Genomic DNA, 23190 nt, shown 5'->3' with positions numbered 1-23190 from the left:
TCACTTGCAAAGCACTTCTTGCCCAGGCTAAGTCAGGAGAGAACATTTTCTCCTCCAATGTTGCCTGATTAAGACACATTAAATCTTTACAGTAATGAGTCCATGTTTCATACTCTAACACATTGTACTGAATATGATGGTATCTTGGAGGCCTCACGACTGAATGGAATTAACCTCAGCTGCTGAACATGAACGAACTGACTGAATGGAGAAGAGCCTTGTCAATGAACTGATAATGTTAAAGGAAATTAGAAACCCATGTTTTATAATAGCTCACTCTTGTCATGTCGGTGGTCAAAGACTGCATGTATATATAGTTTATGTTTTATCTACCAAAACGTAAGGCAAACAGAATGTTTAATAGGTTTAGGGATATCCATGTGAGCATGTGGGAAACTATCTTTTCCTGAGTTTACCACAGCGGGTTAGCGAAGAGTTAGCAATAGCATTGTAACAAAGTCACCGTGTTTCTACATAGTGTTGATCTAATCTGATACCTGATGTAAACTGATGAAAACTGTTGTAGCAGTAGCTTTTGGGATAATAGCTTCGAAGCTACACAAGTGTGGCAGAGTGAACCTGATGGATGGTGAGGAAGACTTCAAATCACTGAGCGTATCAAAAATTAGACCGTTTGATAGAATTTCTCACTCAATATATTTACAAGACATACAATTCGCCATCAGTGCAATACATAGGAATGTTGCATAATTACCAAATGTTAAACTCTTTCCTTTTGTAAAGAAAATAAATAAATAAATAACTAAATACATAAATAAGTAAATAAATAAATGAAATGACAGTGGCTGATATAACATTTATGTAAAGCAACATTAACAACTTCAGAACCGGTTAACAACTTCACAAAAATATCCCCAAACTGAAAATCTTAGTCACCCATCAACAATCAGATATGTAGCATTGGAAAAAAAAATACTATAGCACGGGTACATTGTATATACTTACTTTCGTACAGATAATGGATTGCTTTTGTACAAACACTTTTATATAACTTTGGCAGTTTCTCAAGAACTTATGTAAGATATGAAACAACAATATCAAACTGTAAGCAATGTAATGTAAGCTTGCCTTCCAAAGCTTATATTCACAGTGATAATTCAGAAAGGCTGGAAGCCTACGACTGAAAGAAAACCAAACCAAAGGAAAAGTGGCAGAAATAAAGAAAAGAAAAAAAAAAAAAGAAAAAGAAAAAAAGAACATTCCACCCTTTCTGCTAAGACTGATAGCACTGGAGGCTGTCTTCGTATGTTGTCAATGGCTATAAAATTACAAACAACTATGAAGTTTTTAATAGCAGTCATTGCCGTTTTTTAAAAAAATGGTCTTTTAAAGGTTTGGCTAAAAATACAAAGAGTTTGAAGGTGAAGGGGAAGTGGGGGGGGGGGGTTGGTTGAAGGGGGTGTTTAGACCCGGGCTGATGGTCATCATAAGCACATGGGAGAAATGTAGTCGAAAACAGGACATGCACAACCAGTAATGTGTGTTTAAGTGTGTGTGTGTGTGGTGGGGGCGGTATGTGTATGGGTGAGAGAGAGGGAGTGTGAACGAAAAAGGCGTCGACAAAAAGACAAAACAAAAACAAAAACAACCAAAACGCTACACACTTGAAGAGAGTGATATACACTGGACAAAATAATCGAGCAAACTCAAATGAATACCAAGTTCACCATAATTTAGATGCTTCTTCTCTGTCTTTCTTTTCTTTTTTTTTTTCTTCTCTCCATGGGTTTGGCACTTTATCTGAACAAATATATGTTCAAAAAAGACTAAATGTCATATAAAAAACATGTCTTTCCCCAACGTTTTGTCTTGAACATAACTCTTTAGAATATAGTACTTAGTGAGCATACGGTAGGTAAACACTTGTACATACTGTAGTTTAAAATGAACATTCCAACAGATGTTTTACACACATGCACAAAAACAAACAGCAGGGTTTTCCCTCCGGTTTTTCCCCTTCATCTTTTTAATTCACTGATTTGTTTATTTTTTTTTTGTTTTGTTTTGTTTTGTTTTTTTCTTGCACTGACGTTGTTTCGTTTCGTTTTACGACACTTCTTCGGCTGACCGCGTGTCCGACTTGAGACGCACGAATTCTTTGGCCACCTCGTCGTTGGTCCTCTGAGAGAGAATTCTCATGATGGTCAGCCCTGTTTCATCCATGGTAACGTTCCTCACCAGCGGGTTCGTGACCGTACAGCTCCCTTTGTCGGCCAGCTCTCTGAGTTGGAACACGGTCATGCCGATAACGCGGTCCTCACGAGCGAAGCAATAGTCCTTGACCGAGATGTGTAACTCGTAGGCCTCTGGACCGTGTTCGTTACTCAGTACGCTGAAATGAACAGGACACACACACACACACACACACACACACACACAAAAGCACAGTTAATTCAAAAAACTGTCCTCTTAAGAGAGCCCTCCAAAAGGCAGTGAGAAAATTCATGGTTTCCTCCAAGGGACACCTTTTGAGGAGGTTGGCATTTTTTTTTTTTTAAGGTGTTGTTGTTCATTTATGTTGAATGCCTTTACAGAGAGCAGTTCTTTGACAGTCATATAATTGCTTTAGGTTTGTTTGGAGCGGTACGGTGTTGGGCGAAACGGCTCAGTCGTCTTTCTACTTAGCTTGAATGTCTCTATTGAAAATGTCCTGATGCGTGAGTCTTTTTTTGGAGCCAAGCTCTTGGGTAAGTTGTTTCCTAATTACCCTTCTGCTCTTAAATCACTTCACCAGCTAGATCAGAACTGTCGGGTCAGAATCTCTATACCGACAGCACAGAGGTTACTAGAGCGCGTTTATCTCATTCCAATAACTATGACGCTGAGAGAATATGATCTTTGGGGTCGTGCGGTGGTGCACATTTTCAGAACTTCCCCAGTGTTGCAGAAATCCTTAAATAATGCAGTGTGGTTTAGTATGCAGAGCAAGTGCCAAATATTCACCGTCTTCCGTGTTTGAAATTAGTTCATCGCACTGAATAAATTTAGTGTATGCTCTCACACCCAGCAGAGTTTAACAGGATTTTGCCGGAGGAGCCGATGATAAGAGAGAGCGTGTAAGTTTTACAGTTTGGTGATGAGCTTGCCAAAAAAAAAAAAAAAGAAAAAGAAAAAAAAGAGAGAGAGTAAAATGTGCTGACACTGTTCATTATCATGTATAAAAAGAAATGGAAATATTTATAGTGCGACTGGACTGGAAAGGATACTCACTACTGGAATGTTTCGTTGTACTTGGGGGACCAGTTGTTGTTCTTGGTTTTGGTGCTAAACTTGCGTTTCTTGTCGGCGAGGTGAGGGCCTATGGCGTTAATCTCCACGAACGGCCTGAACATGGCGTTGGTCTGCCAGTTCAAGTTGTTCACACCCACAACTGAAAGAGAAATAAAAAAAAAAAAAGAAATCACCCGAGATTTTTTACGGGGTTGTTTGGCGGGGACAGGAGTTCAATAAGGGCCTAGAAGAAAGAGGAGCTAACTAGAGGCTAACGTGATTTAGCTTTCAGACTGTCTGCCCAGACGCATAGCCTCTGTGGGTTTTTTTTTGGGGGGGGGGGGAGACAGCCTGTGGAGGATGGAAAGGCTGGTTGTGGACCTCTGACACCCTGGCTGACACATTTGCCTCGTGGTAAAACTGATTTCCGGGGAATTTGAAGCTGGGCCCAGTCTGAGGCTGGATTTTAGGGTCATTCGCACTGATGTGTAAGTCACAAGTCATATGGTGCGGTATCCGAGAGTGCGACTTCCTTCGGTGCCGTGCCATGTGATGCATTCTTAAGTAAGACGTCGGGGTTCCGGGGACTGAGGCATTCCTCGTCGTTCGCTTGGCTGGGCGATTCCTCTCTAAAGAAGGCCTTTAATGATGGCTTTGGAGGTATGTCTATGTGATGGTGATGTTATTGGAGCAGTCACTCCGTAAAGGGCACGGCAGCGGGGTCATTAAAATGAGAGGATACATGCTGTTGTCAAGTGAATGCAAGAGTGAACGCAGATTATGCACCATACGTCCCTCTCCTTCATTATCCATCAAACTATTACTGACGTCAAAAACACGGGCGTCAGATTAGTGTTTACGAACACTGTCTTTTGACTCCCCTCTCTCTACACGTGGTATCACTGGACTACTATCCAGGGATGAGAAAAGTTCCCTCTTACTGAACTTTATGCGATATTTTAAAGGTTAAACTATTCGTAAAGTATGAGGACATCATCATAGTCGTGGGGATTAGTATATATATTTATATACACACATATATGTGTGTGCGTGTGTGTGTGTATATATGTGCATGTATATGTCTATGTGTATACGTGTGTGTGCGGGTGTGTGTGTGTGTGTGTGTGTGTGTGTGTTTGTGAGACAGGAGTTTTCTGTGGAGAGAGGGGGCTGTGGATTTACCCTTCACGCTGACTTTGTGTTCGCCGGTGCCTGGATGTGAGATGAGATCCACCTGCATGGACACCTCCCCCACGGAACCCGAGGACGACTGACCTAGAGAGAGGAGCCCAACACAAACCCAATAAATCAACACCACAACACCTCTGACACCACATATTTCAGCTTCATTGTTGTAAGGATAGCGTAAAAAAAAAAATGTTAGCACTAACTGAAAAAAAAAAACCAAACCCACTCAGAACACGAAACACTACACTGTTCTAATAGTCAGTGTGATGCTGACAGTTCTGAGGAGACTTTTATTGTACTTAATCAAAGACTAAAACAAACAACAACAAACAACAACACACACACACAAAAAAACAGAGAGAATACATTAAGCTCGCGGCCCAACAGCGATAAAAAAAAATACAATTTTGCTCGTTTTAAAACATTTCGCTGAAGAACATCAAGTAAAGAGAGTCGACCATTTTGATCTTAATGTCTCGGCATCTCCCAAAAGGCTACGGAAGGCTTGTTTTTCAGATCTCAGAGGTGTCTCTGGGGACCCCGCAAACGGGAACACGAACATCTCTGCATGTCAGGGAGGAAGGCATGATACACGACAGCGAAAAATCACAGACATATGTACGCCGTCACTTTCCCCGCAATTAATGAGCATGTTTATCCGCCGGCTAATCAATAACTGCCAAAACAAACCAGTAATTATTCCAGCCGATAACGAGCAGAGAGGCGAGATCTGGTTTATGTTAATGATCCCTGAATATGGAAGAACTGAGATTAATAATTCTCAACACTGTCATTAGGGTGCTGGACCAGGGGAAATTAGGACAATCCAGGGTCAATCACACTGGATTGCTCAGACATTATTTATGGTCGCTGAATAGTTTAGCTCATTCAGTATCATGTGGCTGTTGGTTCCGGTACTTTCTAGTCACCGTGCATGTAGACAGCGGAGTGGCGTGAATGCGTGAGCACGCAGTCCCGTGCCGAAACTGTCCGCATGAGAGAGAGCGAGAGGAAACGCAAAATTCCAAACCCCAATTCGTCCAAGAATCATTACGATTCATTTTGATCAGTGTCAACACCGTGCTTCTGCTCTCAAGACCCATGTCTTTTATGGTGGGAACACACCCATGCAAACACAGGAACATGCAAACCCCATACAGAAAAGACCTGGGACAACCAGGATTTGAACCCAGGCCCTTCTGGCTGTGAGGCAACAGCGCTAACCTCTGAGCCACCGTGACACCCAAGCACTGTGACTTCACAGAGAAAGTGGATGGGACCCTGCACGAGTTGGAGATCGCTTAAAAAAAAAAAAAAAAAACAAAAAGAGAAAAAAAGAAGAAGAGGAAGAAGAAGAATGCTCTAGTAAGGCAGGCTCTGGAAAAAAAAATCAATAAAGCTGTCTTGAGAAATTAAGAAGATCTCTGTGTGTGTGTGTGTGCGCGTGTGTGTGTTTTTCTTCCCCAGAGCCATTTTTCTAATAGCTGCAGTCTCCGCCCTGGTCCTCCTCTGTGAATTTGGAATTCCATATCCGTAATTTATTGGATTTCCGGATGACATCTGTAGCAATCTGTTTAGATGTGACCCTCTCTGTCGTACTTGACATGCAGACAGAGGTCAGGAAACAAAAAGCCTGATGGGTCCTTTCACTTTTGGATTTTCTTATTTAGAAAAAAAGAAAAATTCTTGTTTAGAGTCCTGCCATGTGAAAAGCCCCCCCGACAGGAAGTTGAAGACATTAAAGGTAACCAGCAGAGAAATGTGTCCCCTTACATCAGCCTTCGGCTCTCAAGGTGAGCAGGTGTATAGTCACTGCAGAGGACACTCAACATCTTCCTTCCATGATCTTGTCAACCAAATTTGTTGCAAACCAGAAAAACCAAAAAAAAAGAGCTATTCAGGTGAAATGGTAGGTTTCCGAATGGTGGATGAACATGGTCACACACGCTCCACAATAATTTGAGACAAATGGAGGAAACAGTTTGGCGTGAGAAGAACGTGACGCATTGAGACAAAACCGTGTTGTCTCATGACTACACTGCATCACTGTCTAGCTTTTCTTTCCTTTTTTTTTTCAATATTCAAAACATGATCGGCACAGCAGAGCTTCCAGTCCAGCCTTGGCGTGTTCTTAGATGACTTAGAATATGACACTAAACAGGGACTGGCATGCCAACAACTCAGAGAAAAACCCTCTGATTACATTTCTCCCAAACAGCGAGATGCAGTCGGCCTCCTGATTGTGATGCTCTTCCCGCACTCTTTAGAGCAAAAAAAAAAAAAAAAAAAAAAAGAAGAAGAAAAAAAAACTCAGATGAAGCTCGAGCATAATTAAAATTCGGAGCATTTCTCCTCCCAAGAGACGAACAAACTCTTCAGAGGAAGTTTCTCTTTTTGCCTGTCCCCCTAGCCACAGCCCGAATGATGCTCCGCTCGGCCGAACGCGTGACCAAAGGGGAGACAGACGGGTCCTGGACTCTCCCTTTGGCTTGGCTTCCCGTGAATTGCTGCTCCCCCTTTTCCCTGGATAGCATCGGATACTTATAAAGACAGAGAAGAGGCGACTCCGTTGAGAAAAAGGAGGTGGGGAGAATTGAAGTTTTTAAGTGGGTCAGTGAAGAGCAAAGAGAGGAATGAAAGCAAACAGAACCGTGTGGTCATGGTGTGAGTTAAAAGACCCTGGAGCAGCATTGGATACAGAGAGAGAGAGAGAGACAGAGAGAGAGAGAATTGAGTACCACTGAGACAATTCACCAGAGAGAGCGAGAGGTAGAGAGACAGAGAGGAAAAGGGGTTGGTTGATTGCTTTTATAACCAACTTTCATGGCACAGTGCCATCCCACTCTAGTGAAATGTATGTATACTCCATGTATCCTGAGGGACTGGCCTCTTGTTACACTCCCAACGCGGGTCATTTATTTGAGCTGAGCTAGGATCGGTGCAGTCTCAGCTTCACTCAGACGACATGTTTGGCTTCGGCTGAGTGTGGCGTGAGGGAAAGTTTCTCCAGCCCGTTCAACAACTTTCTAAACGCACTCTGTTCCCACCAGCACGCTCTCAGAACGGCAGCGCGTGGACATCCCAGTCCCAAAAGAAGACGCAAGATCTTTTTAAGGACAAACTCTGCAAATATATTTCCTTTTTTTTTTTTTTTTTTTTGCCCCAATTAACAGGACATTCATTGGAAAACCTGAGCATCCTCAATTAAAAGCACGGCAGAGGATCCAAAGCAGAGGGGGAAAAAGAAAAGAAAAGAAAAGAAAAGAAAAGAAAAGAAAAAAAGATCTTGGTTAAATCAGTTCATGTCCACGTGTGCAGTATTGAGATTTCCCAGGGTTACCAGCGAGAACAGAATTGATCTTGGAGCTCGGGCTTGTTTGCAAGGACGCGGATCAGAGTAAACAATGAGCATGTTTATACAGTGCGCAGGAATTTCCAATTAGAAAGGAGAGAGTGGCTCTTCATTGCTCTTGAGACAGGATAAAAAAATATACATACCATCTATTATATCTAATAAGCTCTGTTCACTGTTCAATTCACAGTGCTAATTTACTTGTTAATCGAAGCTTTTTTTTCTTTTTTTTTTGCAGGGAAAACATTTTATTGGTGCTGGTATGTTATATTCATATTTAAATTTTGTCCCTTGATAAACATATGTTGGGGGGAAAAAACACGTGTACATCCTGGGTGGTTTAAAGCATGTGCTGTAGTATGTGCTGTAACATGTATGACATTTAAAGATTACACTCTGTTGAGGCAGCACAGAGATTCCATTTTTAGGATGTAATAGCACTTTAAATGCAGAAGATTATTAGTCCACTTTTTTTACATAGCGATGTAGAGGTTTAAATACACAAGAGTTCTTCCGTTTTAAAACCTTCCTTGAGGTCAGTCAGACCCAGCTAGTTGTCGCAGCTAAAAACGGTGACGTGTCTGTCCAGACGTGTTCGATACATCATGTGGTCCAGTCAAAAAATAAATAAAAAAAATAAAAAATAAATTTAAAAAAAAGGGCAAACAGATGTGATGAACGACCGCTCTCGCAAAAATTTGATGAATTACAAACACCTTCGAAAGGCCAAGCGTTCAACCTCCCCTGTCCCTCTCACACCCGCACTGTCACTGAACACACGGAAAGAAAGTCAAGCGAAAATGAGAGGGAGAGGTCGGAAAAAAAGGGACTAATTATAGAGGAATAAGGAAATAGTCCCACACATTAAAAGCACCGGTGCCTGTCCCCTGTAAACCCTCCCCACTCCCCCCGGAGCGGTCACGAGGGGCGGTGAAGAGTCTGGGTATGCTCCCCGGTGGGTACGGGAGTGAAGTCTTATAATGATCTTACCTTGCGAGGTCTGGGTGCATATATATTTCTTGATCAAGGCATCTGTGGGTTGTGTGTAAAGGCTGAGCGCGTACTTCAAGGACTTCAGATCTGGGCTCTTCTCAAGGAAGGTTTTCTTCAGTCCGTTACCTCCAGCATGGAAATATTGCTGAGGAGGGGGAAAAAAGAAATGAATAATAATTATAACAATATAGATATATTTCGTGTGTATGGTGTGTGTATATCCTTACACACACACACATACACACATGCACACACAAAAACACATGTAATATGTGGTTATATGTTTTAGAATGAAAGACCGAGGCTCATGGATGCTGACTATACTGCAGTTCACTCCTGTTAAGGTCATCCTCAACCAACTGGCCGAAATGTCAGCGCTAAAAAAATGAACTGACGGACCACATCTGGCACGGGCAGAGTTTGTGTGAACGATGAGCTGACATTTTGATTTTGTGTTGGGTGTCATTAATCTATTAATATGCCTGGGGCGGGGGGCGGGGTGGGGGGGTGCTGGGGGAGATAATATGCTAGTGGAATCAGCAGGATGACATGGGGTCATGAGGATATTTGCTTGATTGTTTAGTTTGATTAAAACAGATTAGTTTTCCCCATCACACTGAGTGCTGTGCTGTCTCTTTAAAAAGCAACAATGAAACCCTGTCACTTCTCCTGCACCCCCCCCCCCCCCCCCCGACCTGCCCCGAGAGGCGTTACCACGGCAACGGATGAGTGGCAGGGATGGGAACCTATTGAAACTCAGCATGCACCTGTATCAATTCATAACCTTTCACTTAACCGTTCTCTAGTACCCTGCTGATCTCATCTAGCAAACAAAACCTATAATTTACCGGGAAAAAAAAAGAAAAAGAAAAAGATAAGATGATTGCTGTCTTTGAGCTGCTGGGCTGTCATCTAGAGTGTAATCTTCTTTGCCAGCGATGAACATGTTTATGCTGTTTGTCTTTTAGCTCTGTCTCCACTGGCTGTGCAGTGTGAGCTGTTGAGCGGTTAGGTTGGGTTAGTGTGGCTGGATGCTTTTGTAATGTACACCAGAACAAGCACGCCAGAACAACACGCCTGAACAACACGCCAGAACAACACGCCTGAACAACACGCCTGAACAACACGCCAGAACCGCACGTCATGACAGAGGGCAGTGCATCAGAATGATACAAACATGTCCCTGTGCTTCTGGGACTGAGAAAATGATAATGAATTTATGAGTGACTCTTTCAGATCGTATTTAATGAATTGATTCTTTTGGCCATCGTGTGCATGTTGGTTTTTACTTATGCATCGTCATACTAACAGCCTAGAGGCACTCATTAAATAATATTTAACATTCAAAGCATCTTTCAGATCGCTGGTTTACCAGATACGGGTTGGTACCAAGCTGTGTTTACTTCTTCAGTACTTAACTGGTAAAAACAGTAAAGAATCCTTCTGCCAAATACTTTTCGCTTTCACTCACGTACATTTGTACAGAAAGAAATCCCATTTTTCACTCTGTTAGGTTCTGACACTCTCTACCTGTTGCCACGGTTTCCCCCTCATACTTCTTCTTGTTATGCTTTTATCGCTAGGCTGCCAATCACAGGTCTCCTGTTCTACTGAGCGTCAATCAAGCAAGTCTTCTTTTTTTCCAAAGACTAATGCCAAGAGAAAAAAAAACCTCTTGCCCCATGTCTGCTCATGAGTAAAACGATTCCCATGATCAAAATCTACTGTATTATGTTTGCCTGTCTCCAGCACAAAATTCAAGAATTTAATTTCCAGGCATCATCTTGCAGATTTTGCACAATTCTGATAAATGTTTCCAAATGCAATGGATTTCTTGAAAAGTAACTTGTAATGAGGCGCTTGAACCGCTTTTGCCGCCTACTGCTTTTTCCCTCTTATTCAAATTGTAGAGCTACTTTTACTTGTAACCGAATCACTGTCCTTAAAAAACTGACACCGATGTTACTTGAGCATGGGTTTGTTTCGACAAGTCTACCCACTGCTGTGACCAACAGTCAAGTCATTACCGGAACCTGCTGTGTCAGCTTGTCTTCACTCCTGTAAGTTTATCCTATCCAAACCCAGCCGCTCTGGGACTGTTGACGGCGAACATGCTCTGTCTTCCAGATCTTTTAAAATTTTTGCTCCCTCAAGCAAGGAATCTTTAACAAACCACTAATGCAGACTCTCTCTCACTCTGACTGGGAAAATTCTTCCTGCAGGCTTTTACTTAACTTGCTTAATTGGGTCCTCTGCTTGGAATACTGATGAAGAGAATTCCTGCACTGTGATTGATCTAACCGGGGGGTGGTGGTAGGAAGCTAGGGAGGGGAGGGGGCAGTTTCCATGGAGACGTGTGAATCAATTACATTCTCAGAGGTTTCATAGCACAAGGCTTCCACGCGGCAATACTTAGGTTGGCTTCCCAGAGCTCACAACTGCTGTGGAGCTAAAACAGTGAGCCATCTGAGGCCTCACACACACACACACACACACACACCTGCAGAACACTTCTGCAGGGGAGAATCTCTCTCTCTCTCTCTCTCTCTCCCTCTCCACACATCAACAAAATCAAGGTTGAGGGCATGCAGGTTCCCAACAACACATCATAAATGAATCAAACACTAGATGCAGGAGAGCATTTGAATATTTTCACACAAACAGGGCCTCCAGAGAGTTGAAACACAACTAACATCATAAAGGCCTTGAGTAGAATCCGTGTGAGAGAGCTGCGCTGACTAGAAGGCAGAACATTACTGCTCCACCATTCTCCTGTTAGTAAAGTCAAAATGGGAATAAGAGTGAGAGAGAGAGAGAGAGAGAGAGAGGGAGAGAGACAGAGAGAGAAAGATAGAGAGAGAAGCAGAGAACAAGAGACAGAGACAGATAGAGAGTAAGAAAGAGACAGAGAGAGAGTAAGAAAGAGCGAGAGAGAGAGAGAGAGAGAGTATGAAAGATTGAGAGGGAGGGAGAGAGGGAGAGTAAGAAAGAGCGAGAGAGAGAGGGAGAGAGAGAGAGAGAGTAAGAAAGAGCGAGAGAGGGAGAGAGAGAGAGAGAGAGAGAGAGAGAGAGAGAGAGAGAGAGAGGGAGCGGGAGCGGGAGAGAGAGGGAGTAAGAAAGAGCGAGAGAGAGAGAGAGAGAGGGAGAGAGAGAGATACCTTGATGGTGGGCAGCACTAAATCCATGGCTGCGCATTGGCGAGGTGTCAGACTGCGTGCCTCCTCTCGGATCACGTGTTCCTGGAGAGATGATGAGAGAAGAGAAAGAGAAACGTTATCGCCGTTCTTTTTTTTTTCGCTCTCTCGTCTGAGGTTGTCAGTGAAAAAGGTCACGAAGCTATGGACTACATTATCATCATGATAAGCTTTCCCTCATATTAACACTGCACTAATCACACGAGAATTAAGCACATCGCTAGAGTCTGCAATATGGTGCCATCAGTATTTAAGTGTAGATTAAGACTGATCATTCCAATATCTGCGACATGACCCTAACATGACACTAATTTTGGTCAGTGAGTGGAAATTTCTAGAAAAGGCATAGAATTAAGGGCAACTGGGCTCTTTACATCAGGAGAATATGGCAACAATTTAAGATAAAAAGATATTTAGATATTTAAGATATTTAATAGATGTCTATTTCCTTCTTTCTTTATTTGTTTATTTATCTTAAATCGTTGCCATATTCTCCTGACGGAGAAAGCCCAATTGCCCTTAATTCTATGTCTTTTCTAGAAATTTCCACTCACTGTAATTCTACCTGAAACTTAGGTGCCTGATTGACAGTCTGTTGGCAGGTTGGTCACGAGGGGGGCCGATCTATTTGAGGGAATGTTGGCTATTGCGTTCCCCAAAAATTCCAGCCCAAAGACGGAAAACGTGGTAAAACTGTCTCGGGAGAGTAACGGAGAGCCACTGTCGCTCGAGAGAGAGAGACAGAGAAAGAGACAAAAGACTTAACGAGACCTGTCAATCACAGACAGGTCTGGAGCAAACCGATACGGGAACAAACAGAAGATAATGAAAACCGTTCGAAAGATTCAATAACAGTCCCCCTGCAATTTCTGTAAAACTCTGCCATTTTCTGAAAATGCCAGACTTCCCTTGTTAAAATATAGCTGGAAAACGCCCTGCGGCCTTTCCAGTGTCACAGGGCTGATCCAGCGGCTTTGCATTCAGGCTAAGCCAGATTAAATAGCCCTTACGTTCACGCTTATGTAACACACACAGTGTAACAGATGCCATGAAACACACATGTTACTGTGTTACATACATAGAGTGCAGCCGTGAAGTAATCTCCTAAAGTGTAACATAGCAGAACACTTAGTCACATCGATCGCAAAGAAAAAAAAAATTACCCACAAAATTGCAAAAGGACGACCGGAAAACCCCCTTTGAACCCCCTCTTCTCTCTCAGAGCGATGCCAGTGGAAAGATTTAGGAAAATTACGGTTTTCAGAGGAAAAAAAAAAAAAAGTTTTCAGAAAAAAGAAACTTTGTATCGATTAAAACTCAATATCAAAAAAAAAAAAAAAAAATGAACCGGCTAATGGAGCTGCAAATACCCCCATTTGATGCGCTGCAAAGAGCCAAATACCAGGTTCAGAGCCGTGGGCAGAACAGCCATCAAGCACCTGTAGTAAAACGTTTATTCGGCTCTGTGTTACGGGGTTGTGCAAAGGGTTTTGACAAGCTTTATACAGATGAAACTGTCCATCGATCTCACTGTCTTAAAGGTCACTTTTTTAGAGATCAGCTCCCGTACATGAGTTTTAATGCCCTGTCGAAACGCATCGATTAAGCGTTAACTCGGACTGAATGTGCATTGACAGAGCCGAGATTAGGAAAGTCCAGCGCTACACATAACTCTCTATTACAGTCAAACTCTTGTCACCGCACTTACTAATAAGCTCACCGTTGAAGGCTTTGACTCAAAACTACTCATGCCTCACCAAGCAAAGGAACGGGATAAATATTTTTTTTTTCCCTCACACTGCTCCAATTAAAAGGAACGGAAGGGTAGGATGTGAGTAACTTCTCATCTGTCATTTTCAGGAGAATGCCGTGGCAGATTACTTATTTCTTTTTTTTTTATGTATGTTATCCTTTCTCTCACAGACTAGTGAGAAAAAAATATATATTTGAGAGTCAGCGTAGTGAATCCCTTCTCCAGACTGCTGTTGGAGAAAGGGGGGGGGGGGGCAGGGACTGTAATGAGGTTCTCTTGATGGTGGAGTAAAGATGGCTGAGAGTGTTTCAATGCATAAAAATGACATCAGCAGTCTCATTTCACACAGAGCGGAGAGAGACACACAGCCCACCTGGGACCTCCAGGGGGAGGGGGGGTGAAGTGAAGTGTCTTGCCTTCTCTTGACACAATATCATATAAACACTCAACAAGGTAACACAGATATATGTATGCACAACATCAAAGACGTGTCTGTGTGTGTGCGCGTGTGTGTGTGTGTTTCCGAGAGTGCTCTATGAGTACTCAGACACAATATCACAAACACTCAACAAGGCAACACAGGTAGTGTATATATGTATGCAAACACCAGAGCTTGTGTGTGCGTGTGTGTGTGTTCGTGTGTGTGTGTGTGTTTCTGTCTGTGTGTGTATGTTTCTGAGAGTGCTCTGTGAGTACTCAGGGGAAAGCTGCAGCATTGTTAGCGGATAGTTTGGCAGGTATGGGAGAGCTCCAGGCCCCTCTGACAGACACAGAGCCTGAGTGGATGCTGCAGGCTATTTTTACAACCCATGCCAGAGTAAGGATGGGAACAAGAGCACTGAGCTTGAAACCGTCATGTAATTTCTCAATCTAGAGAGGCACAGCACAATCTGCTGTCATGTTTTTGGAACAGTACCGTACACACAGACACACACACACACACACACAGACATACACACAGACATACACACAAACCTATAATACATTAAAAAAAACATCACTCATTCAGCTGACAGCCTGAATCTTTTCCTCTTTGGTACTCTAATTTGTAGATTTATATCTATATATATATTTGAAGTTGCATTGAGACTTGAGTGTTTTGATAAGACATGCACATACATTACAGACATGCATTCTATATATTCTTTCTCTCTTTTTTGATACAGGTAGAAACGTGACACCTAAAAGGTTGTTACCTTCAGCTTTGATAACTGACCCAGGTCCTTGGCGGCGCTGAATATCATCTGAGCCCCTTGCTGCATGACAGAAACACGCGATAAGAAAGTTGTTGACAAGGCATGGTGAATAATGTATCAGAGTTTACCATATTTTCTCTGGAAAAACCCCGAGCATCTCAGCAGGCTCTGATTTGGCCCAGAGTCAGCAGCACCAGTGAGTAAACAGTACAGAGATCATGCTTTACGTTCCAAAGAACCACAGACAGCCCAGTAATTGATGTATGAACTCTTAGTAACTTCTATGGACAACCCTGTCCTACAGGGACATAGCTGTCAGTTCTAATTCAAGTGCTATTTGAAGAAAGAACCACCTCGAAACCATGTTTGTTTTTTGCTAATGCTAGCCCTGCTTTGTGGCTTCGTGGCGATTCACATATATAGAACGAGACGTCACGTTTTCAGACTGTTCGTCACATTGGCAGAAAGAGAGAGAGAGAGAGAGAGGCAAACCCAAGGCTTTTTCAATACGTCGTGACTTACAGTTTGGTCTGTTAAGGGAGGCAATACAATCTGTCTCTCGATGGTGTTGAGGACGATTTTCCACAGTTCTTTCAACACTCGCTTTAGGACCGTCTTCTCGCAGATCTTGGCAAACAAAATCAAGCTGGAGGAAAAAGCGGAGGCAACACAGAGTCAGACTCTAATACTGAAGGATAAACCTAATCACTGTCATGCTCTTCCACGACGCAAACAGTTCGTACTTCCACGAATAGTAAACAGTGATGCATCAAAGGTCAACAACCTGAGATATTTAGCGTGAATACAACTGCTCTGCATTTTAATCTCTCTGAATTGTGATGTACGAAATGATCCTTTAGGATGCAGATAATAGTGGACTGCAAAGGATTTGGCATTTGCATACGATTTAAAAGGATTCTCCGTAATACCCCGTTGGCCTCAATGTTGCATGGAGGTAGGACAGTGGGATCGCTTGATGGCTGATATGGAGATGAAAGCAAAGTAGTTTCCTGTCACCTCAAGAAGGATGCCATGTGTGTATTTTAAATTGTTAATGCTGTGCGAGCCTTTGTTCATAAGCTTCGTCTAAAAGCATTGAGAGAGATGTGATGTTGGATTCTGTGTGATAGTCTGTTGTATTTTAATTGTAGCTGGTGTCCCCCCCACCCCCCCCCCCCCCCCCACACACATTCTACGACATAGCACATTGACCCTTTGACCCCTAAAGCTTACTTCTTATCCAGCAGGTCCATGAGGGGACGAAGCACAGTCTCAGCATCCATAGCAGCATTGCTTTTGTTCCCTGCATTGCCTTTCATCTGAACCAGCTCCTGGTTCATCTGCTTCACACAGTCCTCTATAACAGGCTTGAAACTAGTGAACGAGAGCAAAAGGAGAAAAAAAAAAAGAGAAAAAAAAAACACATGACATCAATATCATATCATCTAAAAGAAAACAAAAAAACTGTGTCTTCCATGTTATTTGTGCTGTGCTTATCTGTGAATGTTCGCGTTAAGTGTTAGCAGCGCTTTACCTGGATCCAAACACTCCGCTGAGTTCATCCAGAACTGCGTTCAGCTTGTTCTGCAGCTCCTTCAGCAGGTCACTGGCCTCGGCATCCAGCTACAAGACAGAAACACTGTATCACACTCGCTGACTCAGGAGACAGGCAAGACCTAATTCGATTTCAACACGACACGAGGAGGATCGGGTGGGCCGCAGCCAGGCCAGCCCCACCTCGTAAACGTAAACATGGTTTGGATGGCTGACTCTCCTTGGACATGGACTGATGATCTAATCTGGTGTGAGGTGACAAGCTTCCAGTCAAGTGTGCAGCTGTTGAAAGGCCCTTGACTGAGATGTGTACGTATGTGTGTGTGTGTGTGTGTGAACTAATGACAAATCCACAAAGCCCAAATTCAATTAAAGAGGCTGACTCAGCAAAAACACACCTGGACATAAAAAAATGGGATCATTAAAAGAGGCTCTTTATCGTGCTTTATTTGGTATGCAAACCTCTTGTTGCTCTGTGTGTGTGTGTGTGTGTGTGTGTGTGTGTGTGTGTGTGTGAGAGAGAGAGAGTGTGTGTCCTGCTGACAGCCTCTTCATCCATCTTTGAAATCAAGTGTTCTGTATGGTTGGGTGGACCCTTTTGTCCAGGGGTCATGGAGTTGGCATTCAAGAAAACAAACATGTCGGCAAGTCCATTGGAATTACAGAGCTTGCTTGATCGTCTTTGTGACGCGACAGCATAATCAACAAAATGAATGTTCATGTCTGAAAACAGGGAGAAAATCTTTGTCTCATTTGAAGTAATTTAACAAGACCTTTTAAACAACACGAATTCCATTATCTCTGAAACTAATTTGCTAACAGCTGGCTGAGGAGTGCAGAAATGTCTAAGAACTTGTGTATTGATTTAATTTCTAAGAGTTGAATCTAGATCTGCGACTTAAGTCTGTCAATATCGAAAGATTAATGTGTTCTTTTTCTCTTATCTATTTTGGTTTTGTGAACAGTCTTGATTTTAAGTTTGCAAATGATCAGTACATGCCTTTGTATACCCACGTTATCTTTAGAGTCAACATAGAAAGTCACTCTGGGCTGTTAAGTTCCACCACTTCTGCAATTTTAACTAACAGTAGAACTTACCCTGCGGCTACAACCACAACTACCATTGGTACTACCATTGCTGCTACAAACACATCTGGCATTGCTAGACCCATAGCTAACATTAGTTCTTCCCCATGTGCTAAAACCACCAGCATTAATATTGTCACCACTGCTACAACCACAGTTAGCATTGTTACCCCCACAGCTAGCGTTAGCACTTAATACTAATACTGCTACAACCCCATATAACATTAACATTCTCACTACTGCTACAATCACAGCTACCATTTTTACTACCAGCACAGCTAACATTAGCACTCTTGCTATTGAGACAAACTCAGCAAGTAAATAGTTCTCCCACTAATGCTACAACCACAGCTAGCAGTAGTACTCTCAACTCGCTCTACTATGGCTAATGCTACGTTGTGTTGTTAATATGACAACTGCTGTTACAACATTCAAACTCAAGACAATTATTTCCAGTCACATGTCTCTTGTCCTCTCCGCTTCAGTCGTGAAATGCAAATAAATGACCTCACACGCTTAAGCATTTTTCCTGACTCAGTGCAGGTTTCTCTGTTTTCTTGGAAGCGCTTGTTTGTGTTTGTGGCCATGTAGACCATGTAATGTGTAGCCATGGAGAGAGAGAGAGAGAGAGAGAGAGAGAGAGAGAGAGAGGGGACATGGTGCTGGAGATGGATCATTGGGCAGTGAGCAAGTTAACATCTCCCGCTGAGCCCACAATGGGATCAGGCAGTGACGAGAGCGACCACTCCACATGCATGACAGATCATCACATTATGTCAGATAAGGCGAAGCCACACACCTTCTGACATAAACACATTCCGATGGCGTATGATCCCGCGGTAAACAACGAAGATGCACAGAAAACCATCACAGAAGGCTATTCTGACTTATATCACAAAATTCAGCCAATGAATTGACAGAAGCACATATTCATTGACATCCCCCCCCATGATCATGAAAATACGCCTGGAGGAAGAAGAAGGGAAAAAAAATCTCTGTTTGAGAAACGGCAGGGCTCGAAGATCGTTTTCCCTACGGGCTGACTGCCTTTCTGTCTGCTGTCTGAGCATGACGCTCACAGACTCATTTGGGACCGCTGCAGTTTGATTTGTGCAAACATTGTTCTTCTCATTACATGGTATCCTGCCTGTCTTCCGAGATAATAGTATCTCAGTATAAAATCATCGTTTTAATAGTTCTCAAGGGCTTGCGATTTCTGATAAGTAGGGGGAAATTATGTGGGTGACTCAGGGGTAGCATTTGCTTGTAATTGATCTTAAATGAGACAAAGTGCTGAATTAGTCCATAAATCCAGATGTCAGATTTAGGGCTTTATCACATGCTTGAAGAAGATGGGGATAGATAGAAATATCTGGAGATCTAATTTAAGATGCCCTGGTCAATTACAACATAGTTAACCCACCATTCAGAATGGTTGCTTTAGGTCCAGTAATTAAGCAATTTAGAAGAGAAGTGCCTAATTACCTCTTAATTTACAGTGTTCCACAAGACAACAGATAGGGTTCCCACTCGCTTTCACTGACAAGATTTCAAAACTATTCCAGGACTTTTCACCACCCACGAGTACACAAAACTGCGTACTTTACTTCACAGGTTGGGCCTAATTGTTAAATGACAATTAAACAACAACCTTTTCCGTTCACGTAATGTCAGTTATTTTCATATTCACTTCAAACATTCAGAATACAGACACGGCAATTATATCGCTCTTTATTTATTATTTACTGTCGGTCACATTCTTACCAGACAAATCCAGGGAAGGCTTTGGCTACTAATGTTTGCAATAGAATACGCCTGCCTTGTAGAAACAGAACAATTTTATCACCATTTTATCACAACCAAAATTAGATTTCCTATTCATTTACGCAACTGAAGATGTGGTGAATGATTTGGAGAGCGAGGTTCAGACTGAAGCTTTGTGGAGAACGAAACGAGATCGGATAAAATATGTTATGTGTTAAAATATATTCCCTCACTCTAAGTTACCACACTGTTTATAACGGGAGTAGGAAGCGATCGGATTTTGTGACTCACATTAATCCATAAAATAAACAATAAGATATACTTTATCTCCTAGATCTCCTACACTTCTGGTATGACAAAATCGAATTTCATGACGTTTCCAAAACTTTCAATGAATTTACTGAATTCCATGACTTCTCCAGGCATGGAAAATGGGATTTTAAAATTCCATGGCTCTTCCAGCATTTCCATGACCGTGGGGACCCTGAACAGATAAAAGATGTAATAGAAGTGGTGCCATTTTTCAGGGATGCATTTGTTTTGTTTTGTTTTATGTGTGTTTTTTTTTTAATGTTGCTCATCGCTATAACTCTGGTATACTTTAGGATTTGGGGTACGTAAAAGAATTCCTCATGGAATCGAACATAACGTAACTGACCTCGGATTTTCCACCTGTCATTAAGGTCTTCGTATTTTAATATCTCACCGTTAAAATGAAGACAGATAAAGTGGGGCGAGTGTGTTTGAGAAAGGTTAAGAGAGAGGAGAGCCCTGCGTGTTCTTTATGTGCCGTTTCGAGCCCAATTAGAACCCTGGGTCCCTCAAGACTTGATTAAGTCAAGAGGACAGTTGGTAAATGCTCAGCTGCAACTATCTTAGCTAAGTTGGAATTTTTGCAATTAATTTCCTGGACGGTTAGGGATCTTTTATTTACAATTTTATGATAACGTGCCCCTGTAATTACAGTTTTCTTTCACTTTGCTAATTGCTTTGGGAACACCATGGCTGCCATGGTAGTAATGTGCTATTTTGGGGTGTGGGGGGGGGGGGGGGGGGTGTGGGGGGTGACTTCATGGAGAGAGTTTGCTTCCTCAAAAAGAAATAATTTGATATAAAAGGGCTGATTTCTTGTGTTAGTCACAGTTCAACCACTGTGGCCAATTGTCTTAAATTAATCAGGAATAGACCAACCATAACCATCCTCTCAGCGTATCAACATAAAAAAAAACAAAACAAGAGATTTCAGTCATGCAAGTTAAGAATGGGCAACTTTCAGACAAAATCACGGATAGCAAAACATGTCTGTATCAGTCTTATTCTCCATCTATGCGCAATGCAACAAACACAGTACTGCTTTCTTCACACTCTATTGTTTCTACCAGTTAATTCGATGACATTGAAGATACTAAATGCCTAAACAAGTGTAACCTAACGTTATGTGCACCGAGAACATTGATTTGCTATTGGACACTCACAGTATTCCTGAAATTAAAGTTTAAAGATTGAGGTAATTCATCAGACTGAAGCTAAAATGCTGCTTGAATCTCTCTGTGTGTGTGAGAAATGGGACGTCATGATCAGAAACACGTAACCGCTGCCTCTGTGTTTACGCGAACCCACTGTCAAATAGCCCTGCAGTTGCGGTGGTGTAAAACCCAAGCTAAAAATAATGGCGCGATCGGATACGTTAGCGGAGGAGCCTTTTGCCGCGCCGCTTGAGTACGGCTCGGGCCCGAGGTCGGGTCACGGGGTCGACTGCCCCGTTGAGGCGGCGGTTCTGAGAATGATTAATTCTGTGCGGTTGGCATGCCAAAAAAAAAAAAAAAAAAAAAATCATTTGATCTGCAGTGACACATGCTCCTGAAAAGAGTGAAAAGTGCAAGAGACGGAGGAGAAAGGGGAGGTGGGGTAATGGAGGAGGAGGAGGAGGAGAAGGAGGAGTGGCCGCCAGTTTGTCCACTCACGAGGTGAGAGTGATGGATAACAGACTTATTTCACACACCTTACAGAAAGCCACAGACCCCTCCTCCTGGCGCAAGGCCACAGAAGATCGAGGAGACAGAAATAGGAGACAGGGACTCATGACATTACAATGGTTAAGAAAGTAGGTAACACATTACACAACAGAAACAACACGTGACACGTTACAGGAGACGTTACGGCAGCTGGGCAAGAGAGATGCCGCTCCGCGTGAATTTAAGACACACAAGGACAGCGTTAGGGCCACATCCAATCTATCCATCCGTCCATCCGTCCGTCGCCAGGGCTTAAAATGGTGTTACTAAGGCATCACCCAAAAAGGAAGCAGATACAGACCTGTTTTCCGCCCATGGATTCAAACATCTTCTCCAACTGGACACGTAGTTGCTGGATGTTATTCAGGAGGATGCAGGGCTGTCAAAATAAAATGAGATTGCGTGATTTATGGTTATTTGTCTTTTCCTTAGTTTCAGAAAAAAAAACTAACCCCTTAGTACACTGAGCATTCTCCCCATAGGAAGTACATACATAAATTGCCCCCCCTCACCTTTTTTTTTTTAATATGTCTGTCAGTCCTGTTGTTCCTGCCTATTTCATTATCAGGTCAGCTTTTCAGGTTTATGTTTATATTTTTGCAATGTTAAACCCCCTGAGACAAGGACATGTCTGCATATCTTGACTGAACCAATGGCAGTAAATACTGCATTCCACTGCAGACCTTTCAGAGTATCTTGGACTGTGTTCCTTAAGAATAGTATAGCAATCCAGTATATTAAATGCAGCATTTTCTCTTAAACCCTAAGCAGTTGTTTTTTTTTTTTTTTTTTAATGTCCCTTGTGACTTTCTGTATTTACAATAATTCCTTCTCAGGAAGTATAAAATGAATGCGGCGTATTCCACAGATCTGCAGTGTTGCTTGTTGATCAGTTGGCGCAGTGTTAATAAAAAAAAAAAACACACAACAACAAAACAAACAGGTTGGTTTCAGAGGAGCGAGTGTGGGACACACATATGGTGTTATAACCAGTTACTGTTTCACTGTACATTGTGTGTCTAGATGCTCTTCCAAAGGGCAAATGTCAGTGCAGTGATAAATGGACACACAGGACATGGGATTCTGATGTAATCAGAGAAATGAATTAAGGTTCTCCAGAAAAAAAGGGGGATTGGCAGAACGGTGCCATCCGTCCAACGGGAACCCATCATTTGGGCGAGTCGCTCGTACCGGGACGCAATTATAACGTTAAAAATAAGAGATATGATGTCTCATTGTGTGGCCGACGGGCTGATGGATTGGCCACGCATAATTGTTACGTTTTTAAGCTTGTGATGAAAAAAAAAATGAAGTACCCTCTCACGTGTACAGCACTGGCAGTTATCTCCGACACAGGGACGCCGGCTCATTTGTGGAGGAGTGACATGTTTTTAATTAAGATCCACAGTTATTCTCCACTATAGACCTGTCATTGTCTCCTTTTTCTTTTCTTTTTTTTTTTAAAGAACTCTCTGTCTTTTTCACTCTCTCTGACAGCAGACATTGACTGTGTTGATTCTTTTTTTTATTTATTATTTTATTTTATTTGACTTTTTTTGTTACAAAAGACATAGTGTAGACTTTTCTGGAGAACAAATGACGCTTATGTCTTCAACTTTTCGCTTGTGTCATATTGAACAATGGCTGAGTAATGAAGTGAACAGTTGTGAATGGCAGAGACATTTGCAGGCTAGATGGAAGATGATGAATCAGAGAGACAGGCCTGACTTCTCATTTGGTTGTTTCACATTATTTGATTTGTATGAGTAGTACTGTGTGTGTGTGTGTGTGTGTGTGTGTGTGGGGGGGGGGGGGGGGGGGTATGGGGAGGGCATAAAGCACAATACAGTCCAACCAAGCTCAT

At 42.4% G+C, this 23190-nt stretch overlaps 1 protein-coding gene across 1 annotated transcript in view; it reads right to left on the bottom strand.

The window, feature by feature from the left end:
* Positions 1–2067: 2067 nt before the first annotated feature.
* The window catches only part of unc13c (unc-13 homolog C (C. elegans)), a 94436-nt gene continuing 73313 nt past the window's right edge, over positions 2068–23190 (bottom strand). Inside the window, exons 25-34 of the mRNA XM_030794108.1 lie at positions 21628–21705; positions 16442–16530; positions 16141–16281; positions 15430–15553; positions 14908–14967; positions 11923–12003; positions 8762–8909; positions 4414–4506; positions 3232–3391; positions 2068–2353 (exon numbers count right to left, since the gene is read on the bottom strand). Of these exons, the coding sequence (XP_030649968.1) occupies positions 2068–2353; positions 3232–3391; positions 4414–4506; positions 8762–8909; positions 11923–12003; positions 14908–14967; positions 15430–15553; positions 16141–16281; positions 16442–16530; positions 21628–21705 (1260 nt within the window). The remainder of the gene's footprint in view (positions 2354–3231; positions 3392–4413; positions 4507–8761; positions 8910–11922; positions 12004–14907; positions 14968–15429; positions 15554–16140; positions 16282–16441; positions 16531–21627; positions 21706–23190) is intronic.

Source organism: Chanos chanos, chromosome 2, assembly GCF_902362185.1.
Source record: "Chanos chanos chromosome 2, fChaCha1.1, whole genome shotgun sequence".
Lineage (NCBI taxonomy): Eukaryota > Metazoa > Chordata > Actinopteri > Gonorynchiformes > Chanidae > Chanos > Chanos chanos.
The sequence above is the reverse complement of the archived record's forward strand: the minus strand, read 5'-3'. Positions and strand labels throughout refer to the sequence as shown.